This window comes from Falco rusticolus, chromosome 4, assembly GCF_015220075.1.
Source record: "Falco rusticolus isolate bFalRus1 chromosome 4, bFalRus1.pri, whole genome shotgun sequence".
NCBI lineage: Eukaryota > Metazoa > Chordata > Aves > Falconiformes > Falconidae > Falco > Falco rusticolus.
The window spans coordinates 84,900,778-84,916,034 of NC_051190.1; the positions used below are offsets into that span (position 1 = coordinate 84,900,778).

Genomic DNA, 15,257 nt, shown 5'->3' on the forward strand with positions numbered 1-15,257 from the left:
TGCAGTGGAAATTGCATGTAGCATCTGGCTTTTTGTCTAGTTATAAAGAGCAAGCCTCACCCTCGGTTGCTCATAACTGATAGGGTTTCATTGACTTTGTGATTGATAGCAGACCTGTGCCTCCTACAGAATCTGGCTTTGAGCAGATGCCACAAACTCACTCAGTGTCCCTTCAGCATACAGATAGCAATCGCCCTCCCCCTCCCCTCCACAAACACATCCATCCACAGCATGCTGCTTTTTTCACTGGCACCCGTAACAAAAATGGACTGTACTCGTACTGGAAAGTATTTACTCTCTACAGATGGGGCTGTAATTGTTTTTTACTGTTTTTATTATTAATTTCCAAACCTCCAATTAAAACACTGGGCATGAGTCCACTGCTCCCTTAATTACAAAGAGTAATTAATTGATCAGATCTGTTTTCTTTTTATTGTCTTGTGGACTGAGAGATAATGATGTGCAATGTGGAGGATATTCCTGTTAGAGATAGTATTTCTACAAATCCTGCAAAGCATAACTAATGATCTGTGGAGTACCATCCGACATTCAGTGAGCAGGCTGCCTGCTCTGTCTTCCCCCACACCATATGCATACATATGTACTTGCATTCCGTATTTTATGGCGTGATCAAATCTGGGTTTTGGTTAATGTTTTAGTAACTTCTCTTTCTCATTGTTCTGACTAACAGCAGTTAACATTTGCAATTTCAATCTGTGGTAGGGAGCACATTTCCTGTCCTAAAGGAAATCTGAATGAATTTAGAGGCCACAGAAAAGGACGGCTTACAGTTTCTGTTGCTGCAGTCTGTCAAAGAAAACAGGCTACAAGACAGATGCTGATTTGTTTAAAAACAAACAAACAAAAACACAAGTCTTGTGTTTTTTCTCTTTCCAAATATGCAATCTTAAGGAATATATTCGAGCATCTGGCTAATCTCTAAAGATTACATATGCACACCCAATTAGACCTGCATAATTTATTAAAAAAAATGAACATACCCATGTATTTGTATTTTATAGTTGTGCCAAATTGTTAAAGGACATAGAAGGAGGAATTTTATAAGCAAAATAGGGAGAGTCCTTCTCCTAGAAAAGTTGAAAGCATCAGCAGGGTCATATCTAAGCTTAGTTTAAAACCCATAAACACACTTACTTTGCTATTAGTGAATGGGTGAAATGGCTTTTTGAAGACATGAATGTTCATTTGTCTGCTTGTTAGAAACTCTGCAATACAGCCTAGCTAGCAGCATGGGCACCAGCCCTGACGGCTGAGGTCCTGTTGTGTTGCAGCAATATGAGTGATCTTCCCTGTGATTCTGTCCTGTGGGCTGCAGGGAGGTGCTGCCAGCTGTGGTTTCTTGAGGGTTTGATAGCCTCAAACGACTGCAAAGACATCATCCTCCAAAGGCTCTGTGGGGATGAGAGCCGCATGCTGGCGGCATGCGTCCCCTCTCACGCTTGTATGGCTCTCCACCAGCTCAACTGAAGGGCCCACACCACTCAGAAGAATAACTTGTACCTTGGCAAGAGATGGATGATCACAGTGTGCTTCAGAGGATGTGTGTGGGATGGGAAAAAGTAATCCGTGCCCTGACTACACTGTTCATCTCTCTGATACCTGAGTGCTACAGATACTCAGATCCTTAGAGGCAGTGACATTCCTGTCTTATTCTTAGCAACGAATTCCTGCAAGGTCTGCTAACCAGCAGCAGAGGCGGTGGTTAGTAGCCGCCTGCTTTATGTCGGGGTTTACTGGCATAAAGTTGCCATGGAGATCGGTACGAGTTTTAACCGAGCAGAGGCCGCGGCGGTTTGCCCTGTGCGTGCAAATCTGTTTGACGTGTCACGGGTATCAGATTTGGCTGTGCTGCTCGCCTTTGAGGTCCGCTTGTTTGTTTGCCTGATTCACATGTGGGAGAGCTGAACAACTGCCATGCCAGTGTCCATAGCACTGCAACATGAAAAAAAAACAACCCCAAAACCAACACAATTGGGATTGGTACCTGCTGTTCCAGGGCCCATACAAAAGCAAAGCCTGGGCACTGAAAGATTTTTAGTGCAGGTATCTAAGCCCTGTAAGCTAGAAGGAACTGTTAATTGCAAAAACTGGAGCCACCCCTGTGACAGCAGTAAGCATATTGGCTCCTGAAACACAGAATTGTTAAGAGGCAGAAACAGAAATGGTACAACTTGGGAGCTGTGGAAAGAAGGAATCTTCCCAACTCATTTTAGCACTTGTAAAGCAGATCAAAATATGGGGAGAAGGGCGAGCAGAATGAGTACTGAATATAAATGTCTGCTTTACACTTGTAAAGGGTATGCAGGCTCCACGTGCTCAGAAACATTGCTGGGAAAACATCAATTAAAATGCTCAAGACTGACGAAGGCTTTAAGGCTGTTGAGGTAAATGGTGACTCATATTGGTTGAGAAGCAGGAAGGAAAAACATTGAACGGCATACATCCCGAGCCGGACTCTGAAATGAGGGTTCCCAAGGGATCGACCTGCAGGCAGCAGGGATTTTAGCCAGGGCATCTTCAAAGGTGAAGAGCCCAAGTATTTTTCACTGACTTGGCAGCAGACAGGCTGGGTTTACAATGCATATGTGTTTGCAGGGTGTTACAGAGAGAAACTTGGTGTATTTCTAATTTTAGATGACGAGGAAACAGCCAGCTGATGAAAATATTTGGAAGAAAGGCTTGGAAAATTGGAGGCTTTGAAGGTGTGAGGGTGGGGGTGGGGGGTGGGGCAAAGGAGTAGGGCAAATGTGGAGATGGATCTTTGAACAGTACTTGCTCCAGCAGCAGCCTCTGAGCCCTCCTGCATATACTGCCTGGGCTGTGGCATTGATCTGAGAGGGGAAGGAGGCTTCTGCTGTGTTTATCCTGAGGAAAAGAGCTCCAGTCCTTTCAACAGAAGCTAAAGCTTGTGCACATTGGAGACTGGTGTGAGCCTGTTGTACTAGTGGAAAGACCTGATTGCATGCATCAAAAGTATCATTCCTCCTCCTCCTCCTCCCCTCTCCATCTCCTATACCTCTTTTAACAATTTAATCCATAGCAGTTTGTCTTCATGGGCTGTAATTGATCTGTCTGTGATTTAGCTCATCAGATGCTCATTAAAGAGCTTGCAGCCTTTCTTATTCATGAGGAGTGAGAGTCAGGGATCTAAAAACACTTTGTCTTTGTCTTAACTGGATTCATTCAGTATTCTGGGATTCAGGGAGGCTAATAAACTTATACGAGCTATTATTTAAAGGTGAGCTGCCAAGTGAACATGAAGGATGATCCAAGCACCCACCGCTGTGCCGAGCGCTCTCCGACATCGAGTGTCAGGTGTGAGCAGTGCTGGGAATTGTTGCTAAAACCCCAGCGAAATATTCCTTGCCGCTCTGCAGAGGGTGTCCTGCAATGCCCTGGCCGTATGTGATCGGATAATACAGCTTGCAGCAGAGCTCCTGGAGCTGCGTCTGCAATGAAGGCAGCATTTTTATGCTAGCGATGTCAGCGGGATACGCAGAAATATTTTGTGTGTTGTATATAGAGTTTGGGCTTGACATCTGGTTTTCTTTTTTTTAAGCGCCGCTATTGTTCTGAGCTGCCGTCTGTACTCTGGCAGTGCCTGTAATGATGTGTGCTTCCCACGATGCCTGCACACACACGCTGAGAAAGTGCCTGTTGCCATTCTTTCACAAGGAGATGCTGGCAAGCTGCAAAAGAGAACAATACCCCTGGGCTGCAGAACGCGGTTTCCTCTCCCCAGTACTTTAATGAACGCTTGAGATATTTCTAAGCTGTAGGAAGAGGAGATGGGATGGATGGGTTCTCCATTCCGCTGCTCTCTGAGCCTGGCTCTGCGCACCAGAGACTTCCAGAAAGATGAATAATTCTCTTCTTAAATTCAATGTTATTGAATTTGCGATGTAGTCATATGCACAGCGTCATCAAACTGGTTATGCCTTGGAGGTTTCTTAAGAGCCCGTTTGTGGTTATAATCACTGAAGTTCTCTGTTATCTTTTAAGATGGCAGTTCTGCCAGGGAACACGTGCAGCTGGGTCCTGTGCCAGCACTGAATGTGCTGGCTTTGTGGGTGAATCCTGGGGAGCTGTGGGGCCCACAGACAGAGCCCCCCCGTGAGGGATCTCAGCCCTGGCAGGGCATGCTGCCATTTGCCGACAACAGCAACTGGGAAGTCAGTTCCTATCGGGATTGGGGAATCTGTAGGAATATAAACGTTTCCTAAATACTCAGAGTATTTATAAATACTGTATGCTTGTGTTTATAATTGTACATTGTGTTACCTAAACATTAATACTATGTTTTTCTTTCTTTGTAGTGTACGGAGGCCAAAAAGCATTGCTGGTACTTTGAAGGATTATATCCTACATACTATATGTAAGTAGTCATCGCTTTTGGTTTTGTGTTTTCTAGTGCTCAAGAGAGAATTAGATTCCATAGGCTCTTAGTGTGTTGTTCTTTTGCTGATTATACTTTTTCTATAGATTCTGAGACTTTTCTCTAATTTAAAAATGAAGATGCAATACACTTTCCTTTCCTTCCTTCCAGCGTCCCATCTCTTTCCTTTTCTCCTCATTAAGGAAAAGTGTACAGACTTGTTTCACCACCCAGTCCAGGTGACCTTTCCAATCGAAACCAAAATGCAGCATCTTAAACATCTCTTATTTCAGAGTGCTGGAAGGAAACATAAGTAGAGCCATGTGAGGACAGTTCTTCCTTTGTTTTGAACAAGGGCAGGTAATCAGGCAGGATACCAGGAACACTTTGAAAGTAAGTGGGTTCCTGTTGTTCAGTTTAGGGAGTTGGGATGATTTGTCACCCGTGAAATAACTGGCCTTTTGATGAGTGGCATCTACATTTACATCAGGCTTGGGTGTGAACCGAATGTCAATGACCCGTAGGTGCACGAGTGAGGATCTCTCCGAGTTGCAGTCTTCTGTTTTAAATGGCCCACAGCAACAACAAAAAGGCAGAGGAAATGTGTGGGTGGGAGGTATCTTCCCTGTGGATGTGGGGTCAAAAAGGACATATGTACTAAACTTTGTCCCCGAGTTATATAACTGTATAATTGCAAACACCTGTAAATGCAAGTTTAAAAAAAAATAAAAAATTAAAGTGGGGTGGAGGAGTAGGGTGCAGCGTTAGGACATCTGTTCCCTGAGAAAACTTTGTTGCTGAAGGATTGGAAATTACTGTAATCCTCATGCTACCCAAGAACTTCCCTCCCTTTTCTTCTCCACCTCCACTTTCATCTGCCAGAAAGGGGAGAGAAAAATGCTGGAGACAAAAGGCAGTCAGCAAGCCAGGCAAGAAACAAAGCTCACTGGAAGAATGAAATGCTGTATGGTTTAATCATCTGCGATCCTGATTATTAACTGCTTAGGAAATGTTTGTGCCCGGAACACACTGTCTTTTTTTTTCAGGTGACTGAAGTGTTGAGAATTACTCATAGTGGTTGGCCAGAACAGATGGGTGAATTTAAATAAGTTCATTTTCTTTGCATGCTAATAACAACAGGCCTTTGGTTCCACCTACATTTTATTTTGTTTTGCTGCAATGTGGGAAAGAAGCTGGGATTTTATGAAATTACTGAAATCTCACTGTACCTTGACATTCAGGAGTGTGTTACTCATCACCTCGGTGTTCTGCTTACGTTTGTGCCCCACATGCTTTGGCAGCTAATTTTTGTCTCCCTTTGTATTACCAAGGGGTAGCTACTCAGATACTGGGTGTTTGCTCAGACTTTTCGTGCCACAGGTAAATACATCTTGAGCCCTGCAAAAGTAGGGGGTGCAAGGGGAGGCTTACTACCTGATGCACGCAAGGTTACTTCCTAATTGGTTTTCTTTTGGTAACTAGTTTACTGTTTTCTTTGTGTGCTGAAATGGAGTGTCTTGTAGAAAAGCAGTGTGTTTTACTTTCCAGTCTGTCAGAGAGGTTAATGGGAATTGCACACAGCTTTGAACATTGGAGGGAAGAAAGTTGTGAGCAGGGCTGTGGTGTTGGTGGGTCATTGGTTGATTTGGGAGATCTTTTAATGTGGGGGAAGAGAACAAGTTAATTGGAAGACTGTTACAAGTAGTTGCGTGTGCCTCTGATAGTTACTGCGGCACCCTGTTGCCTGCGTCATTACGTAGGAGCGTATGGACTGCCAGTCTGTTGGATCGTGTTAGTAAATGGAAAAAGGAAGGGGAAAGGGTGGGATGTTTGTGCTCGGTGAGTGTGGTGGTGAGTGTCCGTTAGTGATGTTATTGTGATTGTGAGTTTAAGTGGTGAAGAAGAAAAACGCTGAGGAAAGACAATAAGCATGTGGGGATGGTAAAGCTCAGAGGATAGATGATGTGTGGCAAGTGGAGCAATGTGGAAGGGAGGCGAGAGAGGGTATCTGAGCACACAGGAGCCCAGCAGGGTTAACGGGGGCATGCATCAAAACAACAGGAAGGTCATCGCTGTCTGCAGGCCGGGGGTTTCCTGCTCTGCTACTCCTGCAATTTCAGTGTCTGCTGCCTGCAGTAGGGGAGAGGCACAACACCAACCTCAGTACCTTAGGCTGAAGTCCTATTGCTTTGGCACTTGTTTGACATGCTTCTGAGTTAATTCAACTTGCTAATCCCACAGAAAGTTGTTCATTTTAGCACATTTGAGTCAGTGTTGAATCAGCATAGTACGGTTTTTGGTGAACGCTGGTGAAATGGGAGGGAGTATTCTGCATATTGTGGGGGTGGAGGCATGAATAGGATCTTCTCCATTAGCATATGGATAGATGTTAAATCATCTAAAGGCATAATACGTAACTTTATCCAGAGAGTGTCTCCTCTGTGCAAGTCTAGATTTGGGATGTGCTGTAGTGAAACTAGTGTGTACAGTATAGGGTTTTATTTTAACTTGCAGTTTCTGGAGCAACAGTCCATATGAAGCAGATATATTTAGTCAAATGAGTTTGCAATAGATTTCATTCCGTTCCTTTCTATCGTTGGTTTCTGACAAAAGTTTTTTCTACCCAGTTAACATATGTAATTGGTCCTTTGGTCTTGAGACTATCTTTGGAGACTTCTGAAACCCAGCAATGTAATCCTTTTTAATGGTTTCCCTGTGATTTCAGTCCCATGCTGGCAGTATGTCATGTTTCTCTTGGAGACACTTTTTATTACAGTAAAAAGGTTGGCTTGTCAGCTCAGAAATACTGAGTCCTGTGTCTGTTCACAGATCTAGCGTGGCATGCTCAGACCAAGGCACCCCTAGACTGGCATGTCCATATGCCTTATCTCTTGTGGGTAGCACATCCTCCTAGAAGGAGCCTGCTTCTCTTTAAATTGCCCAGAGTAATAGAAATCTGAGTTGGACTGTCACATAGAATGGTTCTTTGCTTTTATCGGAAGTTTAAAGGCAAGATAGCTGAGTTAATCTTTCCTGTAAAGGCTCTACTTCAGCCATCCGAAGACAGAGATAAGACTGTGTCTGCTAAGCAAGAGGAACATGGGATGAGAAATCAGTGTGCCAAAACAAGTGTACTGGAAATTCAGCTACACTGGGGGTGGGGGGAACCTGCAGTGATGTGGCTGTTCTTCTTTTGGAGCTTAAGGTGTTTTTAGTTTTTGATTCAATCTGTCTTCCAGTGTACATATTTTAAAAATAAAAAGTTATTAGAGTTGGGACTCAAAGCTTTCTGAAAACTTGTTGGTTATGCTTTCTGTATTAACAGCTAGGGCAAAGAATGGAGGTCTCTGTTACAGAACTAATGATACATCTCTCTGTCCAAATGCTTAATGGTATTAGTACCTTTTTAAAAATTATGTTCCAGTGAACATAATTATTCTAGACTTCATAGATCAGCAGTAAAATTTAATTCAAGCCTGTTTCTTCCAAGTATAATTCCATTTCTGAAGGCTAGGCTGAGGAGTTGATAATTTTCCAAACTTTTCTGCCTCTGCTGTGTGAATAAGATGTAACTTATTTCAGACCAGAAGCTATCATGGAAAGCTTGCCAGGATTTTGAGATACATACATTGGTCTTCTATTACTGATACAGAGAATTCCCAAGATTGCTCCTAAGTTGCTTCGCTAACCAAACTATCCATTTCTCCACGTCCTCGTTGCCTGAGTCGCAGGATATTGTCAGTTAGATACTTTCCTTCTGCTTCAGCAAAATTCTTATTTATGTGGCCTGAAAAAATAAGTAAACAAATATAAAGCAGAGAAAGGAATTAGTTATTGGAGTCTAATTCTTATCCTTTGGCAATGCAGGGAGCCAAGTTATCCCTGACTTTGCTTAAAGAATTAGATCATACATCATCTTGTGTGGATGCACGGAAAGCAATTCAGAATTAAAGCTGTCTCAACAGACTTGACTCTGATCCTCTACATGGATCCTCATCCTTCTCTCAATTAAATAAGCCAGCTCAATTTTATTCTAGATGTAGCTGAAGTGCTGATGTCTGGGGGAAGAGATGATCAAGATACTTCTCCTATGTGGCAATAGTGTGAATAATGGCAGTGAATGCATTAGATTGCAAAATGACCTCCTTGTGTAAGATACTCTGGTTGTTTTTTCCCCTTTTCAGTTGGGAATGAATAGTAGAGGGAAAGCTGTCTTACATTTTGCTGCTGAGGAATAGTTTGATTAGAATGATTGTGAATGTCCCCTCATTGCAGGCTGAAGTATGTTCCCCAGGATGACTGTCCAATCCCATAGGTCTTTTCTGTTTATTTTTCCTCCTGTTGTTAGGTGCCATCACATCAAAGCTTTTAATGAGGTGATAAATTCCAGATGCTAGAACCTGCATGTTTCTAATCCTCTCCTTTCCAGGCTCCGTGGCATGTTTATAAAGCAGCACAAATGTTTTTGAGTATGAGTGGTAAGCACGTGTCCACAGCGATAGAGGTGCTGTGGCTGATGTTGCTGGGTCAGTGAAGTAGTTGCCCGCAGGGAGGGGGTTGGCAGACTTAGAGGGAGAGAAGAGTTTTGATGCTGTCCGGTACTTAGTTAACACTATTTCAGCTCATCCTGCTGGATTATTGTGCATTGAATTGTTAAATAACGTGATATTGTAAGAGGAAAAGATAGTAACTCTGAATAGAGAATTGGAGAGGAACTCGGGTGGGAAGGGCTTTCAGGAGACCTCCAGTCCAACCTCCTGCTCGGAGTAGGGTGAGCCATGAGGTCAGCCCAGATTGCTCGAGGGTTTAACCCGTTAGGTCTTGGGAAAACTCCAGTGAAGAAGATGGCACAACCTCTGTGGGCAACATGCTCCAATGCTTGGCTGTCCTCATGGTGGGTGATTTTTCCACATACCAAGTCAGAACCTCTTTTTGTTTCAGTTAATGTCCATCATCTCTTTGCCCACTCTGCACCACTGGGAGGATCCTGACTCGGTCATCGTAGTAACCTCCTCCTGGGTACTAGCAAGTTGCTCTTGGATCCCTCTGAAGCCATTTTTTCCCTCGTTTGAACAAACCCAAGTCCCTCAGCCTCCCCTTACAGGGCAAGTGCTGCAGCCTCTGACCATCTTGGTGGTCCTTTGCTGAGCTTGCTCCCATTTATCAATTTCATTCTTTCTACTGGGGATACCAAAACCAAATGCGGTATTTTAGGTGTGGTCCAACAAATGCTCGGTGGAAAGTGACAGTCACTCCCCTTGAGCCACTGGTTAGGCTTCTGATGACACAGTCCAGGATGCTGTTGGCCTTTACTGCTGCTGTGGCACGCTGCTGGCTCACGTTCAGCTTGCTGTCTACCACGACCCCTAGGGCCTTCTCAGCAGAGCTGTTCCACAGCCAGCAAGATGTTCATCCTTCCCACAAGCAAGACTTTGCATTTGGTTTTGTTCAGTTTCATGAGGTTCCTGTCGGGCCGTTCCTCTAGCCAGTCTAGATCTTTGAGTGACAGCCCTGCCCTGGAGCTCGCTGGCTGGGTGCCATCTCCAGACTTGGTGAGAGCACTCTATCACCAGTTCCAGAAACGTGCTGGTCAACAGGACAGGTCCAGACCTCGGTGGTACTACCAGAAATGACTTTATACTCTCTAGCGTAAGTGTGGCTTGCTGACCGCTGTCCTCTGAGCCCCACCATCCAACCAGGTTTTTTTCTACCCACCTAGCCATCCACCTGTCCAGGCTGTAATGTCTGAACTTGGGTACAGGAGTATTGAGGGACATGGTGTGGAAAGCCTTGCTGAAGTTGAGGTAAATGATGACTGCTGCTCTCCAGCTGGTCCGCAGATACCACTGCCAGTGTAGCGGTGGAAAGTTTTTTTGCTGCACTTGGTGCAGCTTCCAGCTGTCACTGGTGGGTGAGGTTTGGCTTTCCTGCCATCACACCCACCTGTGTATGTGGTCATTTTTCAACTCCTCCTAGGTAGCCTGTACCTGCTTCCGCCTCCTGAATACTGCCTTGTTTTCGTTGGAGCTCTGCCATGGGTTCCTTGTCTTAAGTATGTTTTGGGTGTTTACTGATGTGCTACTAGGTGAAAGACCTCCAGAAAGAAACATAGAAACTTTCTCAGGAAGAAAATGTTAACCATTGCTGCTGGCAAACGTGTGAAGAATAGAATAAAGCTAAGGGAGTGCTGTCTTGTAAACTCGTTCTAATTTTTATGCAAAACAGAACCTGAATTAATGTTAAAGGCATGTGCGGGTGGAAGTGCTGTGTTTTTAGCATGTTTCTGCCATAGAAAGTAGTTTATTGCAGACAGCTGCACATCTACACATTTATTTGATTAAATCTGTTTAATTTTTCATTTATAATTAGTATAAGAACATGAATGCAAGCCTAAAAAAGGAATGTTAATTAATATTCTTCACGTTTAAAACATGTTCCCACCCTACATGGGAACAGTCAATTCTTTTTCTTATTATGGAGAATGCTGATTGTATTGTTTGTCATTTTTCATGGTTTTTTATATAAATTTCTTGGCCTTTTCCACACATTCCATTTCTTTTGCAGATTAAGTTTTCTTGTATTTGTCACACAGCTGTATTCACCTGTGGTTTGAATGTAAGCCCTTACGTGCTTGGCGGTCAGTCTATACTAGTAACTTTGTGCATTATCAAGAATCTGCAAAACGTTCCAGATGCAAACAATAAAAAAGTGATTTTTCTCTCACTGTTATCTGATTAAGATAGCTTAGAGAGCACTTCTTTGTTCAAAATGTGTGTAAGAGGCTGGGAACAAAAACCCAGTCTAGACACAGGGCATGTTCACGATGAGAGCCACTTTCTGTGCCCCGCATCCTGTTGTGTTTACTGCTTTTAATTAAGTTGGCTTTCCTGATGATACACTTAGCATTCCCGTTGCAATTACAGCTGCATGAAGTGTCAGCAGGTGTGTGCATAGGGCAGTAATCTAGCTGTTGATTTATTCTTCTGTTTGATTTAAAGCCAGCATGGAGGGAGGGAGAGGGGAGGCAGCGTAATAGTTTTTCATGCTTCCAGGCACCTTGAATGGCTGGCAGCATACAGAAACGGAGACCTGGACTCAGGCCAGGGCCACCAATTTAGCAGCGAGCAGCCGCAGGAAGGGCCTGTTTGCATATGTAGTTCAGCACAAGAACGTAAGTGAAGGAAGACAGCAGTAATTATCAGATCATCTGCATATAAAGGCAACAAAACCCCACCACCATTGCTCAGTCCTGCGTGGCCTTAAACAGTAATGGTACAAAGCATCGCAACTAGCTTCGGTGGTTCGTGCCCTTAAGGTGGTACATGCCTTGCTTCAAATAAGGAACTAGCTTCCCTTGGTGTTGATGGATCTGTTGAGGTTGTAGTCCTGGCTGCTGTAATCACCCAGCAACTCGATGCCTTGCCATGTGCTTGGGTTTGCTTCGACAGATCGGTTGTCCGGTGCGCAACCTGGGGAGAATTAGGCTACCAAATTAACTCGCCATGAGTGAGTCCTGAAGAGGGGAGAGAGATTTAATATCTCAGCCTGCACAGGCAATCAAGCAGGTGACTGACCTAATCCGAGATTCGAAGCTCTGACCAGTTTTGGAGTTGGAGGCTGACCAGGTGTAGGCAGCTTATTCTGAGGAAAGTGAGGAGGAGAGGGCAGTCCCTGGCGTCTGGCGGAGTGCTGCCCTGAAACCAAACTCCGCTGGCAGAGGTAGAGGAGGGAACCCAGTCCCACCCCGCCTTTCATTTCCAGAGTATGCAATAACCACGGTTGTGTCTTATCATGAGTGAGCCTCAGTTTTTCCAGTTGAGGCTGTTTAACTTGAAATACACATCCGAGCATTAACTTTTCCATGTCCCAGGCAAGAATCCCAGTGCAGGGCTGAGAATCCATTTCTGGCTTCCTGTCAGTGGGAGAGGAAGGCTCATACCTGGTTTGAGCCCCGGTGGACAGCATCAAGGAGCGCTTGACCCCGAAATCATCTTGAAGCTTCTAACCCTTTCTGGATAGAGAGACCCTGGATTAAAATTTTGAAAGACTTGGTGGCACCTACTGTTGGCCATTAGTTCTTCTTGGCATTTGATCATTTCCTTGGTGAAGGAAAAGAAAAAGTTTTACTATGCATTAGTATTTTAAATTGAAGTAGACACCCATCGCCCCCTGCCAGCAGGCTGCTTATCATCTCCCAGAGCTGCGATTAGATGTAATAGGGCTGCTCACCCACTGGGAGCAGCTTGAGGTATGAAGAACTAATTATCCGTGTAATAAGGGGCCTGATGATTAACTAGGAGTCCTCATTCCTGTTGGTATTAGACATTTACAATTCTACCTCCAGAAAATTAAAACTTGCTGTACAGGTTATCCATTGTTTACCTTAAGCTATGCTGGTTCTCTCTGCTTCATTCTGCGAAAGAAAGGCCTGCAGCTGATGCTGAAAAATGGCTATTTAAGGTACCGAATACAAACCACAGCAATTCTTGCTGGGTTTTGCCATAGAGGGAGCAGAGAAAATTTCTGGATGACTTTCTGGCCAGCACACGTGCGCTGGTCAGAAAGTCTCACACATGGTGAGAGATGCTGCCGTGACAGTCAACAAGGAGGGTCCCTCTGTGGTGCGGCTTTCCTCCTGGGCTCTGGGAACAGAGGGCTGGGGTTATGGCAAGCTGTTGCGTAGTAAAAGGCTTGTAGAAGGGTCAGTTTGGTAGGAGCAACTGAGCAAATACTTCTCAGCCCATCAGAAGTGGGGGAGAGTTTATCACATTCTGCGAAGCTTTTGCACAGAGACAGTGGTTATAGGCTCCTCAACTAGAGAATAATTGAGAAACTAGGAGCAACTGGACAATTATTCAATTTTCTCAATGAATATTTCTCAATTATTCAGCTAAATAATTGAGAAAATAGGAGCAACTGAGCAAATCCTTCTCATTCTACAAGAAGTGGGGGAGGATTTACCATATTCTGTGGAGCTTCTGTGCAGAGACAGTGGTTATAGGCTCTTCAGCTAAAGAATAATTGAGAAATAATCCCTTTTTCAGTTGCTGCCTGCTCTTGTTTTTCATGTCTGTGTGGAGGATAGGAGCCAAGCATCTTGTCTCGTTGTGGGAGATTTTAGTTCTGTCAAAGCAGACAGAAATCTAATCTGAGCAAATATTGTTTCTGTCTCTGTTATTTCTACTCTGGAGAAAAAAAAAATGACCTGACAGAGCCCTTTTCCTCTTTTTTGCCTTACGTTTTTGTACGTAGTTAAGGGCTGGGTGATTTATCAAGTGCCCGGGTAACTCTGTCTCCAGTGCTCTCCTGGGTACCAGCGATGGGTTTTTAATCTCAAGTACAGATGTGCCACTGAGGTCATGACTGCATTCATCTGTGAAGCAGTTACATATATATACTTACATATTTGTTATATATATTAGTTATATATTTGCCAAAATCAGACCTGAGTTTTACAAGGCACTGTTTGTGCCATGTGCTAAGAGACGGCCTTTGCTATGTATGAGAAAAGAAAGAGAAATGCTTTTGGGTGCTGCAAACCTGTGGCTGCAAGTAACTGTGGTGGAACTGTGTCCCGGCTGAAAATCAGGCTGTGTACACAGCCGGCCAAGGAGACACGACCAGCACTGAGACCAGGGCTGGGAAGCAGAAGTTGCCCGTCGCACTGCTCCACCAGCCAAAGACCTTGCCCGTGTTACTGCTCCTCAAGCAGTTGAGTGGGTGCCAGCGGAGGGATGTGGCCTTTGTGTTACCGCGTCATTCTGGAGAGAGATGAAACCCCTCTGGGACTCAGAAATAGCTACTTAGGTGGGACTCCTGAGTGCAGAGTTGGACCCTGTGTTTCAGTTTCCATGTTCAGTGGGCTGCTGTAGCGAAATGGATTCCTTGGGATGACATCACCCCCATGCTTGCAGCATTAAGTTCCTCCACATGCCTGGTGGTCTTCCCCATGCATGCAGTCGATAACCTGGGTCTTCCCTTACGTAGCGGTACAGGCAGCGGTTTTGCTTTGAAACCTGCTTTTTATTGAAAGATGGAAATGCACATACAGAATGGTCTGAAATGGATTGATCAATGGTGAAACAAACCCAGTAGAAAAATAACTCCCTCTCTTTTCATTTATGTTTTACGCCTTCTATTGATCCTGTTCCTCATTGCTCACCCTTCAGGTCTAATTCTGAGTCTTGTGGCAGTGCAGTCGGGTTGAGCCCAGTGGCTTTACACCTTGTACATAGCACAGCCAAGACTCTGAGCTTCTTCAGAATTCTTTCTGCTAGTCAATTTGTGGCGGTTGCCTACTTTGTTTTTGTTTCATGGCTCATTTTATTTTTCTCTGTTCAGCACCACTGTATCCTGGCAGTTGACTTCCAGGTGGATTAAATACTTTTTTTAAAAAAAAAACAACCAAACAAACCAAAACTTTTTTGTCCTAGAACAAGTGAATATGTATGCACACTTCAGCTGTCTGCCTTCATCTGTTCAATGGTAGCAAATCTCAGCCTTCTGGCTTTGAGTGCTCAGCACTGAGTCTGCCTGGAGGTGACCCAGTCTCACCAGTCCATCCCTTCCAGTTCTTATGAGCACTTATGGTTCTCCTTCTGGTTTTTTGCCCATGCCAGTATTAGGACCACAGCTGGGGCTTCCATAACTTAATCTGATGCTACTAGTCATTCCCCCCACTATCTTGCTTTTCTGTTCTTAGTTTGGGTCTACTGCAATATCCTCCTTGATCTAAACTTCTGTCTCCCTTTGGTGTCCCTCCCCTTCAGACACTGCCAGTGCTTCTTGTATTCCAGTGAATCCCAGTTTGCTTCATAGATCTTACACAGACACGTAGCAATCACCTATGACTGGCATGCAA

The 15,257-nt window shown here is 44.3% G+C and overlaps 1 protein-coding gene across 1 annotated transcript in view; it reads left to right on the forward strand.

Moving 5' to 3' along the window:
- Positions 1–15,257, forward strand: part of VOPP1 (VOPP1 WW domain binding protein) — a 68,299-nt gene that overhangs the window by 39,710 nt on the left and 13,332 nt on the right. Inside the window, exon 2 of the mRNA XM_037383146.1 lies at positions 4,338–4,396. Coding sequence (XP_037239043.1) covers positions 4,338–4,396 — 59 coding nt within the window. The remainder of the gene's footprint in view (positions 1–4,337; positions 4,397–15,257) is intronic.